We start from the raw sequence: 15,254 nt of genomic DNA, 5'->3' as shown, positions 1-15,254 counted from the left end.
TCCTTCCCTTTGTATCATTCTGTTCAAACAGCTTGTATCAACATGCAAACATAAATTTTAGAAGTGCACGCCAAGCCAAAGGTAATAGTGAAAGTGGTGGAATTATAGCTTGAGGCAAGGTACTTTAATCTGGTCTGAGATCGTGGTATGCATAATGAATGTATTTCACCAAGCCGAAGGTAATAGTGAAAGTGGTGGAATGTTAGCTTGAGGCAAGGCACTTTAATCTGGTCTGAGATCGTGGAATGCTAATGCATGTATGTCACTAAGCCGAAGGTAATAGTGAAAGTGGTGGAATGTTAGCTTGAGGCAAGGTACTTTAATCTGGTCTGAGATCGTGGTATGCATAATGCATGTATTTCACCAAGCCGAAGGTAATAGTGAAACTAGTGGTACGTTTACTAGAGGGAAGGTACTTTAATCTGGTCTGAGATCGTGATTTACATAATGCATGTATCTCACCAAGCCCAAGGTAATAATGAAACTGGTGGTACGTTTGCAAGTGGGAAGGTACTTTAATCTGGTCTAAGCTCTTGGTATGCATAATGCATGTATGTCACCAAGCCGAGGTTAATTGCGAAACTAGTGGTATGTTTGCTAGTGGGAAGGTACTTTAATCTGATCTGAGATCGTGGTATGCACAATGCATGTATTTCACCAAGCCTAAATTAACAGTATAGCACTGAAACAGGTGGTATGTAATGGTTTCTTGTGCTTTCTGGAAATGAAGGGGTTGCTTCCTGTTCACAAGTACTTGCAAACACCTTTTTGCTTTCTGAACGTTTCATTTGATATTTGATAACCGTTTTCAATGTAGTTACTGTTGTGAATGTCTTTTGCATTTTTTCAAATTAATATCATCCATGTGTTGTGATGGCGTTTGATTATGCGATGCTTCTTTAATTTAACATGTGTGGTCGTTTCCAAAGGTCATTTCTATTTTATCTGTATCAACTTTTCCCCTGAATAAAGAGTGCCAGCATTACACTGTTTCTATGCACCAGTTTTCTTGGAGTCTTGGCATCAACAACATCTCGTAACTCTTAAAGACATCATGATCAAATCTACAGATAAGAAAACTGTTAGTTGAACGTATTTAACAGAAAACATTGAATGAGTGTTCAATTGCTCGGTCTTCTTGTTCTTTTTGTCATTTTGTCATGTAGAATTTGAATATTCTCGAACTGGCATTTATTAGCTGCATTTGCTAATACCAATACATAATCTGCCTACAGATATGGATTGAATACGAAGGGCTTTCGGGTTGAGTAAACCCAATTGCTGATGACAAATCTACTTTTGAACCTTCAGCATCAGAAACTGGTTTACGACTTTACGCTTGCTCTTAATCCAAACAACAAATAGGTAACGAATACACTGGTGACAAAGTGTAATTTTAGTATAACTTCTTCAGGTCAAACAAAGTTTCAGCCTGTCAGTTACTTTCCTAACTTATATGTCTTAGTTGTAAGTCAAACTCTAGATTTTATTATATTCATAAGTCTTGTGTTTTGGTTTGGTTGTTGTTTAACGCGGCACTGAGCAATATTCCAGTTAGATGACGGCGGTCTGAAAATAATCGAGTCTGGACCAGACATTCAGTGATTGACATCATCAGCATCGATCTACGCAATTGGGATACGATGACATGCATCAAACAAGTCAGTGAGCCTAACCACCCGATCCCGTTAGTCGCCTCTTACGACAAGCATAGTTGCCTTTTACGGCAAGCATGGGTTGCTGAAGACCTATTCTACCCCGGATCTTCACGGGTCTATACGTTTTGTGGACAGTATTCACTTCAGAATTGAACGTCAGTTTGGATGTGTTCATTGAAGTGGAGGTTCACACAGTTTAACCAGCGCTTTTAAATCGTTCACCCTTCAATAAACCCATCCAAACTGACGTTCAATTCATATAATTTCAAACTTTGTAGTTTACCGGCCTCACCGAATAATATCGTAACAATGATTGCTTCCTTTGAAGTTCTCTGCTTTCGCCAAAGAACACTGCAACAATGTCACGGTGCTGTCGTGTGTGCTGTCGTGTGTGCTGTAACAGTTTGCTGAGCTGGTGTTTCTTGTCACATGTGATGGACCTACTGCATGACCAAATGTGGGCTTCATTTCTGTGCCCTGTTCTTCCTTCCATGTGTCGACGATTCTCGGCCTAGAATGCACGAAGAAAGGTCCTCAACTCAGAAACCGGAATAGTAATCCAGTCTACGGATATTTTTCTCGTCTCCGATCACTAATCTGTAAAACAGGTAGGCTGTTGTCTTATTGAACTTTCTTTCCTTACTTACTTTTTAATGCCTTATTTATTTATGAGCTAGATTAATTTTCTTTGGTCTACCATTGGACATTTCACAGCCAATTTACTGCTTTTCATTATACATTTGCTGTGCCTCGGTTGCTCCAAATCTTCTTCCGATAAAATAGTGAACCGGGTTTTAGTATGGGGTTGATCAGGAGCAGTCGCTTTAATATCTGTGTCGGCGGCCACATCTGAGGGGTGTACTGTCTTGGTGCTAGATTCCAGTCATTTTCCAAGACAAAGGCATCAAAGTCAATAGTGCTGATTAAATCAATCTCGTTCACCTCAGTAACTTTGCAGAATTCATTTTCTTCACTTACGTTACTAGTATTTAGGGATATCCATATCCAAATCACCTTCAGGTAACAAACACCAGAACCAAAGCATTTATATAGTTTTTAGTCAGATAAAATGTTACAAGACCAAGCAAAAATACTGAATTAATTATAAAGCTGATAAATGAGGGGATTAAAAAGGGAAAAGAAAAACGAGTTCATTGTAAACACCAAGAGTTCGGGGAAACCTCGGAAAGTAGTTCACAAAGTTCACACGATAGATTTCACAAAGAATTGGTCACATCGTGTAAACTTTGCGGTCCGTTCACAAGGAACTCTAAAGTTCAGATCAGGTGACTACCCATTAAGCCAATCAGCATGAAAGAAACAGTGTAACTTAAAGTATGAAATGTTCGTTTAGAACGTATGTCACACTACTTACTGAAAACAAGTCTATCCTACTTCCTCTCAAAAAGAAATTTCACTTTATTATATACTTCAGTGTGAAAGATTGAGTTTTCCGAAGTTGAGGAACATGATATTTTCATTGCAGTGAACATAACATTGATATTTCACTGTAGTTGAACATAACACTTTCATTGAACCATTTTCATACAAGAGTTTCCTTCCCGCAAATTGTCTCCATTTATTGTGAGTGTCTGGCTCGTACACAAACTGTTGATTTCCTTCTTATGTTAGTGCCACATTCTTGAGTTAACATCACTTCTTGCCGTTTGATGTTCTCTTGAAAATGTGACTGTTCGTCTTGACCGGCGTGTATACTACTCGTAGCCTTCAAGAATATTTTTGTTGTTGAAGTTGATGTTCCAAATAATCATATACAAATGTATCATAAAGACTTGTAGTGATCTCAAATATTGTTTTTTACTTTTGTTTACATTAAGATTTTGTAAACTAGGAACTAAATTTTAAGTCGTAATTACAAGGTGTGGTTAAACGTCCCTGCGTGTCAGGTAGTGAGAAGTTACGTGTCAAGGTTTTACATTTGTAATGATTTTTTTTTTTCCGGAAGGCTTCTTCACAGAAATATTATATAATAAATGGAATATTCCATGTATCTCGTAAAATATGTTTCTCCCATCTGGTACGGGGGAAATGTGATATTTTTAGTCGTGGCTCCTTTCCCCCATTGCTCGAAACATAAAACTTATGAACGGTTTGGCATGGATGATAAACAAAATACTATACACACAATACACTTCCTAAATACATGCAATGTAAGACATTTGTACACAAATTTTTAGTACATGCATGCTCACGAAACATTAATCTGCTGTACATATGATATCTGATGACTCAGCATCTCACCTTCACTGAGAAGCAAATCACAATACACAAAATTCGAAATATAAGTGGAAATTATACTGTCTGTATGAGGCTGTTTCCCTGGTTGCTTTAATTTCTAGTTCAGATGGATGAATCACAAGAAGGGTATTGGCTGTTCAACCGTTATTGAACTATATCTGATCACTAATATACCTGAAACAGCTGATGCATTTGTTTTTCCAGTCTTGAGTAACGGCATATGCCCACTCCCGTCAGGCCAATAACATACATTATACCAGTGACAAATCACATGTTTACGCTGAACGTGTCTATAGGTAAATCAAACTACAAATATTCTGTTTAATGGAGTACATCTACATAATCATAACGAGACTTTCCGGATAGTTAAATATACTTAAGGCTACTTATCTGCATAGTTTATGAAAACTTACATTGTTTTCAAAATAAATGAAATGAATGAATCTGTGTCATTAAAATCTATGTTCAGTTGGTCAATTCTGAATATACTCAGTGCCTTGGGGGTATTGGTTGAACAGGATACGCGTCTCCGATTGGTCTGAACTCAACATCATCATAATGGAAAGCTTTAGGGCCAACAAATCGCAAAGCCTGATCGGTTCGCAGTATATCTGGAGAGGCCAGTACAAGGACAGCAACTCGAATTCCATATTTCGCCTCTTCTGTCGGAATAGGCTCGGCTGTGTCCGCATCAACGATGGTGATGAGATCTGGGACACATGCAACTGGCTTCCCAGCTTTCTTCTCGGCATCCAAGGGGAATACAACCAGATTTTCATTCTGAAAATCAACCAATATGGTTTGTCCAGAAAAACAGTCAAGCCCTTCAATGATAACCTTCCCTCTGTTGAATCCTCCACTTGTTTCCCTCTGCACGTCCCTGATCTTGCCAGTGATGATGTGGACAGATTTTTCTGTTTTTAAAATGGCCTCAATGGGGGACGTCTTTTCTATTCTGGCTTTTAGAACAGCATCACCGAGTTTCCACGCATGACTGAACGTGTATAGGACCGTTTTTTCCATTATGTCAGCTTTGTTGAGAGGGCTTGCTAATCCTGCGGAACATCCCATCCCAATAACTGTATCTCTGAAGTGATTTTCGAGATGTTTTGGTGAAGGTGTTTGCAGCATTACAGCTCGTGTGCCTCTGTCGTCTACTAAAGCTGCAGGATGAGCAGACACTCCATACATATATGGACAAAACATCTGCAACTCGGGAAATGCCCGTCCAATGCCATCAGAATCAACAACAGGCAGGCCCAGGTCAGCTGACACAAGAAGAGGTTCAATCGCATTCATTCCTCCGATCTCACCAGACATCAAAGCAATTATCCGTTTAGGTTTTTCCATTGATACCCTGGCCTGGTAATTCTCTATATATACCATCCCATCTTTCGTCTTGATTTCAACTCCCTCTGTGTTCTGCAACATGCCATCCTTGTAGCCACCAATGGTGTACAGATCATCCAAACATCTCAACGCTCCAGTTGTTTCATCAGATGCAAGCTGTTCATATGATATCAATGGGGCCCCCATAGCCCCGATTACAGCAACAAGGTCGTTGTGTAGATCTGAGTTATCAAACAGTTTTTCTGGGGAAATTATACGTATTTCCTTTCCCTCTCGTATTTTCTTAAGAGCTAGAAGTCTACCAATATGAGGATTTCCACCACCACCACACCCAAAAATGCCTGAACCAATCACAATTGCCTCTAAATCCCATTCCGAGAGAATCCACTCTCCAGTATGAGGGTCGATCTGAGGATCCACTGGGTGTTTTGTTGCATCTCCTGCCTCATTGTCACCTGCAAGTGTTTTCCCAGTTGAGGTCCCTGTTTGTTTTTCAAGTTTGCCACCAGACACTGATTCATCTTTTTTCAATGGGCTAGGGATCCACTCTTTCGCATTTGCTGATTGCAAATTCTTTAAATTGCCAACAGCCTTTATCTTTATTCTCACTGCTTGACCTGGGATATAGGACAGAGTCATGTCCTCCTTCTGTGTAATTTCAACAGATGTTGGGTCAGCACCACAATCTACTGCTATTTGCTTGGCTTCACGTACTCCATTTTCTAAAGCTGTATCTCTGGCATTGATAAAAAATGGCTTTCGAGCTTGTTCTGCAGCGAGCTCGACTTTCTTTACATCTTTATCATCCACTGCTGCCTGAGTGGCTTCAAGAGCTTGATCCATCTGTTCTTGATCCACCGTATCCTGAAGACATACAATACTATCAGAACTGCCAGACACCTGACTCAGTGCAGCACCAATGGCATTGGCAACTCCTGAATACTCGGGGATAATGACTTCTGAGGCACCTTTAATTTCCTCATTCCTGTCAACCAGAACACTTCCACCACCAACAAGAAGGACAGGTAGTGTTTCCCCACTCAGCTTGACCATATCGATTGCATCTTCAATCATGATAACTATCTTTGCAAGCACTTTCTCAACCAATTCCTTTGATAAATGTTGAACATATTTTGCATCTCCAAGTTTCATCAATCCAGCTGCAACAGCAACATCAGACGTAGTTAAGGTTCGTCCAGAATCGGTGTTGCCATTACTAAATATGAAAGCTTCATTCTTTAGGTTGTACCCTGCGCTGAACGGTCCAATAGTCAGCAAACCGTCTGTTTCTTCTGTGACATAGGACCCACCACCAAGGCCAATACTGAGAACATCTGGCATTCGAAAGTTCGTCCTGATCCCTCCAATCTTTACTTGGGTGGAAGCTTCTCTTGGAAACCTGTTCTTCAGAACACCTACATCTGTGGTTGTGCCTCCAATATCAAGAACGATGGCATCCTTGACATCTGATAAGAAAGCTGCTCCTCGCATGCTGTTTGTGGGTCCTGATGCAAAGGTGTACACTGGATACAACAGAGCTTCATCAGAGCTGATGATGGTGCCATCGTTCTGAGTCAAATACATTGGACAGGACAGACCAACACTTGCTAGTGCAGTCTGAAAACCTTCAACTGTCATCTTGCAAATTGGTTTCAGACACTCGTTTAGTATAGCAGCATTCTCTCTTTCCAGTAATCCAATATGTCCAATCTTGTGAGACAGTGTAACTGAGGCTTCTGGATACTTGTTCGCGATAATTTGAAAAACAGCATCTTCTTGGTCGGTTTTGACAGGAGAGAATATTCCTGACACAACAATGTTTCTTATCTTCTTTTCCTTTATTTGACAAAGGGTATCAGTTATCTGTTTCTCATCAACAGGGTCAATTTCCTTACCATCAAATCTATAGCCGCCATCAACGAGGTGAACACTGTCACATATGACTTCTTTAAGATCTAGAGGAAAATCGCTGAAAGGTGGAAGAGCTAGAGATGCAGTACCACAAAGACGTATCACAGAGACCCGTGCAAGTCCTCTACCCTGTACAACAGCATTTACGAAGTGGGTGGTTCCAATGTTGACCTGCACCACAGCTACCCTATGTCCATTGTCTGTGGCCTGTTGGAGAACGGCGTGAATGGCATTCCGGACAGCGGTAGTGACATCAGCTGATGTTGGCTCTTTCACTGCGGCAATCACTGTGGATCCTTGACTAAGAACTACTGCATCGGTGTTGGTCCCACCAACGTCAACACCGACCACAACGTGAACCACTGAACTTGTTTTGTCATCGGACATCTTTTTATCTGAAAAAACGAATTTGAGTTTTGAAGTCGACATGATATCTTATGTCACATGCAATGTTCATAAAGAAGTAAACACGTTATAGGAAGTAATCAGTGATTAAGTTGGTGTAGATTGGCATGGTCTTAATGGTGAAGAAAATGTCACAAGTGTATGGGGATACGTGTCCTAGCTATTCCACTGTTTAACGTTTTGCAGCTATGTTTAAGGCTAGAAGAACAAGCCTTGATGACGATCCTAGGTCTGGAAGTCCCTCAACTTCCATCAACGAAGATTCAAGCGAGAGACAGAAAAAACTTATGTGGTCAGATAGATGTATTACCATTGCTGAAAACAGGACTAAATCATGGATCCATTGAAACTATATCTGCTCATTGGGTGCCAGAGTTTCTAAATTATAAAAAGGAACTGACATTGCCAGAGACAGTTTATAGCTTATTGAGGAGGATTTCGTCAAATTCAAATAGAGATAGTGCGTGAGTGAGTGAGTTTCATTTAACGCTGCTTGTAGCAATATTCCAGTAATATCACGGGACACCAGAAATGTGATTCACAAATGTACCCAAGTTGGGAATTGAACCCGTGTCTTCGGCGTGACAAGCGAACACTTTGACCACTAGGCTACCCGACCGACCTCAAAAAGAGATAAGTAACGGATGATGAAACATGGGTCTACCACTATGATCCCGAGTCAAAACGTCAATCCATGGAATGGTTCCATTCCACTTCTCCGGCACCAAAGAAATTCAAATCTTCAGTGAAGAAGGTTATGGCCACTGTATCCTGGAATGCAAAGGGTGTAATCTTTGTGGTTACTTAGAAAGTCAAAAGACGAATACAGGTGCCTACTGTGCTGGTTTGCATCATCGCCTCAGAGATTTTATCAAAGAAAAGTGATGAGGAATGCTGACTGCTGGAGTTCTACTACTTCATGATCATGCCTCTTGTAACGCCTCTCGACTTGCAAAGGCTCCTGTGTGACAATGTGGGTTCGAAGAGCTTCATTCTTCTTTCTCTCAGTGTGCATATATTAATTTTTTAAACTGGCGAGTGGCATGGCATACATGCTGCATTAAGTCCCAACCTCAATCAACTTAACTGTACAGCATATTTGTTTTGTTTCATCAGTATGATGATCACTCCACGCTACGAACTACCGTTTTATTAATAAATCATCTGCTTCAACATTGTAATATGCATACCATCGATAAACCAATAGACAATCACATTAATCGGTCCTGTGGTTTACACATGGGAGAAAGGTTGTCTCGTCAGAATTATGTATGAACTCTTATTAAAAAAAAGTATATGTTCAATTTAATGACCATTTGGGACAGGCAACAGGACATTCAGTCCGGGAGATGATTCTATCAGTTGTATTTCGTATCATGTCAAGTCTAATCCAAAAATAGTGCTTTCATTTCTGATATAGTTTATAATTATGCTCAATATGAACGGTTTGTTGAACAAAAGCTGCAAGGAAGAACTGCAACTTTACTTAAATTATTACACAAAAACTTCATTTGATAGTGATTCATAAGTTATTCATAACATTATTCATTAAAAAGCATGCTTATGATAGTCGGTTTCAAACAGTGGACTCTGCTTTGAGCAGTGGTTTCTGGTGAATATGGAGAGGGTTTTGCCGCTTTCCATTGAATCTCCTCATCAATCATTTTTTGACGAGAAATGCAACTTTTTCTCTTCAATTTCACGTTTCTGTTTAGATGCTGGTACTTTCCATCAAACATTCTTTACAACTCTGTGTTATTTCAACTCTGTTGTTCTTACCATTCTTCCAAGGGACAAAGGAGCTAAATAGATCAGTCATACTACAACATCCCAATCATACACATGTATACGATTAAATATACACATGGGATTGCTGCTTTTATGCAAAACAGAGGGGAAAACATACATCACTTATAAGAATGGATGCCATTCATTTATTGTCCGAGTCTACGTGAGCGTGTCTTTGCTGTAGACAACAGGTTCTATTATACATGAGTGCCGCGGATTTGAAAGAAACCTGACTTTACCCTGGGATGTGACTGTTCATTCGATAGTCCCAAATGAAACCATTTCAGTTACATTTCACTGAAGATTTAATCAGGGTTTTCAGTCAACCCACACGCGCACTGCGTGGGTTTTGTGTCTAGCATAACGACTTTACCAAACACACATGGATGGTTTTGCGCGTATCATACCGTTGTTGTTGTTTTACTGTTTACTGTTTAATGATTACTGTCGCACTCATTACTACTCCAGCTATATGACTGTGACAATCGAGTGAGTGAGTGAGTGAGTATGGTTTTACGCCGCTTTTAGCAATATTCCAGGAACATCACGGTGGGGGACACCAGAAATAGGCTTCACACATTGTACCCATGTCGGGAATCGAACCCGGGTCTTCGGCGTGACGAGCGAACGCTTTAACCACCAGGCTACCCGACCGCCCCTGTGACAATCGAATCTGCAAGCCAGTGATATCACGAGCAAAGATTCACCCCGTCATGGTTAGATGACAGGCAATCCACCAAGTCACCGAGCCTGATCACCCGATCCATTAAGTGGCCATTTAAAACAGGCACGGAGCTGTGTTCCTGGGACCAGGCTGCCATTCAACAAGAATAATTAATGATTAAAAACTTGGTAAAAGTTGTATTACTGCCAGCTAATTGTATCAACAAAGGAGAACATAAAGGATCAAAAACCCAATTTACACAGACAATGATCAATGATTAGTTAAATCAGAGCAAATATACAAGCTGATTAACTGACGAAAAACGCCTGAAAACCAAACTAGTATTATAGGTTTAAGTCTCTGTCACTTGGTCTGGCCAATGAAATAACCCCTAAGACCCCATAATATACGTTACTTGACCGACAGAGTATCTATACTTACAAGCATTAAGAAAGGTACCTCACCCAAAAAGTAAATTGACTCCAAATTGTAAATTGGTACTTCACCTAAACTAAGCAATCGCGGAAAGTTGGTTATTCGCGGATTACCAGAACAAAAACGGAGTATAAAAAAGTTTAGCTCAATACAACCAGAATAAATCAGTATGAGATAAAACTGCCCCATGATTAGTTACTGAGTTTCGAATGATCACCCAGAGTGATAAGCTCTGTTCGCAGGTCAACAATTCTCTTACAAGGGACCCGTGAAGATCCGGGATAGAATAGGTCTTCAGCAACCCATACTTGCCGTAAAAGGCGACTATGCTTGTCGTAAAAGGCGACTAACGGGATCGGGTGGTCAGGCTCGCTGACTTGGTTGATACATGTCATCGATCCCAATTGCGTGGATCGATGCTCATGATATTAATCACTAGATTGTCTGGTCCAGACTCGATTATTTACAGACCACCGTCATATAGTGCGGCGTTAAACAACAAACCAACCAACCAACCTCTTACAAGGAAGTACAAACACCGGAGTGTCGCCGGACTTTGCTGAATGGTGACGACGCCGGGTCGTTAAGGGAGCGGTACGGTTACTAGACCATGACTTGACTTGTTCTACGACCTGGTGGCAAGACCAAGATGGATTGCTGGGGATCTTTTCTAACCGGTGAGATGAGGTGAAATGGGGTTTAGCGTCGGATCCAAGATTATTGCGCTTATACACAAAGAAAAAGAGTTAAGCACACCCCTATTTCTGGACCATGACAAATAGCAAAAATCATGGCATGGGATGACTGACCATAGGAGCTTGGCGATTCCAATGTCATCGGATAGAACAAACATTTGACAACAAACAAAGAAAATATTGGTGAGTTGTTATTGAAATTTACTGACAAAAACATCATGGTAACACAGGTACTGTTTTTGACCTTAGACAATACCTAAAAACAGTATGGAGGTTCAGGATTAAGTAAACGAGTTACGTTTGATGTTTCATGTGAAAATGTTCCTTAAAGTCTCCACTTGACATAACACGTGAAACAGATAATTAGCGGGTATAACCGCCATGTACGCGGATGACGCATTCCACCCTACGTCTCATGCCTACAGTCAGACGTTAGATCTGTTGATGGGCCAAACAACCACTCCTGATGCAATGCTGCTTCAATTTGGCGTAAATCTTGTACAGGTGGATATCGTGTCTGTATGCACCGCCCCAGAATATCCCAAACATTTCAAAGGAATTCAAATCTGGACTCATTGCTGGCCAGGGTAGAGTCGTTATGGCATTGGCCCTCATGTAATCCACGGCTGCATGCGGACGATGAGGCCTGGCGCTGTCATCCAGGTAATGAGGTAGAGTAGCAAGAGGGTGGTTGTCAAAATGAGGAACGACGACTGGCCTCAAAACGTCCCGGATGTACTGAGCCCCTGTTAAGTATCCCCTTATGGTGACCAAATCCAATCATGAGAGATACACCCCCAAACCATTACCTAGCCCCCGCCGTATGCAACAGTCGGTTTAATGTTCCTGGGGGTGTAGGCCGTGTTCCAGTGCCTCCAAAATCTCGTTCTTCCATCAGGATCGTTCTCAGATTCCAGTGCTGTCGCACAAAACACCATGCGGTGTGGTGATCTCTCAACAAGGGACGCTTTATGACTCGTCTAGCCCTCAGTCCTGCTTCTTTCAGCCGGTTCCTGATTGTTCTGGAGCTGAAACGACGATTGGGCAACCACAGCTGTTTGAGCCGAGTACTTGTTAAAAAGGGTTCTCGACGTATGAGTCGAAGAAGGTCCCTGGCTTTGTGATGTGTCGTCAAAGGAGGTCTTCCGGGTCTGGGACGATCGTGTACATCACTGCTCTGAGCATGTTTCTCGACTAAACGGCTTACGACAGTGTGATGATACCCCAAATTCCGAACAATGGCATAACAAGACATTCCTACATTATGCATGCCGATTATTTTCCATCTTGTGGCGTTTGATAATCGCCTTCGTGCCATGGTCACCCAATGGAATAACTGTTTAAAACCGAGCGTAAGAATGCAATTTTCACGTTTGGATAAACTGCTTTTAGAGATACTCGAGGGTAGCATGCTGCACGGGCAAACCATGCATGGTACGTGAGCTTTCGTTACGCATGACTGATTACATCTCGAGAAAACATAATTCTTCCCATAATTATATCTTTCATGACTGTTACAAATATTGGGACCAAACAATAATGAAAAATATTAAGGTGTGCGTAAGTTTTTTCTTTGTGTATATATAGCGTGTGTGTGTGTGTGGTGTGTGTGGTGTGTGTGTGTGTGTGTGTGTGTGTGTGTGTGTGTGTGTGTGTGTGTGTGTGTGTGTGTGTGTGTGTGTGTGTGTGTGACTGATGCCAATGTATAGTGCAAGCACACTGAGATACCATGTCGCAGTTTCACATGAATACCCCACAAAGACACAATATACTGACTCCGAGCCGACCAGATTTGTTTTAAGCCCTTAATGCCGAGTGCCAGGCAGGGTAACAACAAGTACCATCTTTTTACGTCTTTTTGTTATGACGCAGCCTGGGATCAAAGCCCGGACCTTCTGCTCTCCGAGCGGACGCTCTACCACTAGACCACGGAGGCCGTCTGTTCTAACCGGAATCTCCATTGAGGATAGGGGTTGTTGTACTGACATCACCGTGTATCGTTAGTGACATCACAATCTAGCTCCTTGACATGGAATCGGGAATACATTTAGTCTCTACTACATGTCATATTCACTTCATACGCCCATGGGAACCATATAAGAACAGCCCCAACACTTTACTGTGACTAAAGCTGGTCGAATGGTCAGGCTTTGAGACTTGAGAAATGCATGTCATCGTCCCCTTGCGCTTAAGGACGATGCTCGTGCCACCAATCACTGTTTGCCTGCCCACGAATGGCTACCTGTTCTAAAGGACGTCTGCCTTGTTAAGCTGCGGCATTGAATGTCAGTGGACAAACACTATTAAACCGGCATCAGTCTGGACTAGTAAATCCAGACACACACAGACACAGACACACACGCACACGTATACGCTCATCGCTGTATAAATGCAATAATCTCGAACGCGACGTTACAGCCGATTTCACCTTACCTGTCCTGCTCTCTGACTCACTGTGTCCGTTTCCACCATTACACAAACACAAGATTAAAGCCTATAGCACCCTGCCAAGTGAAACATTCCTCTTGCATCTCCCCAACAAACCCAAAGGACTAGGGTAAGCTAAAAAGCATACCTATATAATTAAAAAAAACTACCAAGCATCACGTTATAAGAAACACATACCTCCGGGTGCCAGGTTTTACAATCAAATGATACACGGGACAGTCAGCACATTGCCAATCCAGGTTATCTCTCACCGAGGTGCAGAGGAACTCTACACAAAGTGTGTCAAGTATGTCATTGCGTAATGCAACATGGATAGCATGTCACTGTGTCGCCTTAAAGATACGACGGAATAAAAAGTGTGTCTTGTGATATGGACATTTCAGTATAACATTTCATGAGTACCTCTGTATCTGATAATAGAATTGTTGGTTGTCGTGCAGAACTCAGGGACGGTGGAGTAGCCTTGTAGTTAAATCCTTCACGCATCGTAGGCACGGAGTTCGATTCCTCTCATGGGTACATTGGGTTAAGTCCATGTCTGGTGTCTCCCTCTGGAATAATGTTAACAGCGACGTAACACCATACTTATTCACTCACAAACTAGGGCGGTCGGGTAGCCTAGTGGTTAAAGCGTTCGCTCGTCACGCAGAAGACCCGGGTTCTATTCCCGATATGGGTACAATGTGTGAAGCCCATTTCTGGTGTCCCCCGCCGTGATATTGCTGGAATATTGCTAAAAGCGGCGTAAAACCATATTCACTAACTCACTCACTCACCCACAAACTAAAAGAAATCCAAGTTAACTGAACAATGGAGCCAATCACTTCAATATGCTTTGAAGAGGCATTCAGTGGTTACATTGTACAGTTACCCTTACGATGTTTATATATCGTCCATAAATATATCTTATAATGAAACTTTATTATTTTGTTTCGATTGTACATGGTTTTTCATCAAGAAATTTACCACGGAAAACAATCGACACACCTAATTTGACATGAATTGCAGAAATCACTCATTAATTTGTTTTGTTAATCCCAAACTGATCAGCCTTCTCCGTGGTCTTCTGCCCCCGAGTACACCCCGTGATTTTATGCGTGACGAATCGGCTAGTGGCTGCATATTACAATGGCTGCTGAGAAACTTGCTTTAACAGTTAACAATTAATCCTTTAAATAAACAAAAGAGGATTAATCACATATCTATATTACCTTAATCTCATAAAAATCTCATTAAAATCTTTTCGCAAACGCTGAGGATATCCCATATTACAGTTCACGTCAGAACGACCTTTCGCAAACTTTGACCGACTAATAAAATGACTAACTGGAAGTCCACATTAGCCAATAAGAAATAAGCTTTCTTGAGCTTTTCCTGCACAAGTTGTAAACTGACGACTTCCATTCCAGACTACGCTTTCAGTCATGCAACTCGTAACTGTAGTTCGGAATGCCCTGTGTTAAGTTTTTCGAGGATGCATGATTAGAAAAGTACATATTCCCACTAACAATGTAACATAACAATATGAAAATATCCTTTTTAATTATTTTATTACAACGTACGTTTCAACAAACCATGTCGGATTTGTTTCTTTGCTCTGAGTAGAGAAACAGTTGGCGTTTTATAACTGAGACTGGAAAT

General features: G+C 41.3%; 1 protein-coding gene across 2 annotated transcripts; it reads right to left on the bottom strand.

Moving 5' to 3' along the window:
- Window positions 1–3,538: 3,538 nt before the first annotated feature.
- Window positions 3,539–13,877, bottom strand: LOC124147265. Of its 2 annotated transcripts, none has more exons than XM_046517928.2 (2): window positions 13,791–13,877; window positions 3,539–7,573 (listed from the first exon to the last, which is right to left on the bottom strand). In XM_046517928.2, the coding sequence occupies exon 2, from the start codon at window positions 7,563–7,565 to the stop codon at window positions 4,407–4,409; it is 3,159 nt and encodes a 1,052-aa protein (XP_046373884.2). In that variant the 5' UTR covers window positions 7,566–7,573; window positions 13,791–13,877; the 3' UTR covers window positions 3,539–4,406. The 2 variants fall into 2 exon arrangements, with proteins under 2 accessions (XP_046373884.2, XP_046373885.2); XM_046517929.2 differs by lacking the exon at window positions 13,791–13,877 and adding an exon at window positions 13,599–13,778.
- Between the last annotated feature and the right edge of the window lie 1,377 nt (window positions 13,878–15,254).

Source organism: Haliotis rufescens, unplaced genomic scaffold (genome assembly GCF_023055435.1).
Source record: "Haliotis rufescens isolate VD_foot unplaced genomic scaffold, xgHalRufe1.0.p SCAF_30, whole genome shotgun sequence".
NCBI lineage: Eukaryota > Metazoa > Mollusca > Gastropoda > Lepetellida > Haliotidae > Haliotis > Haliotis rufescens.
Note: the sequence above shows the minus strand (reverse complement) of the source record. Positions and strands in the feature narration are given on the sequence as shown.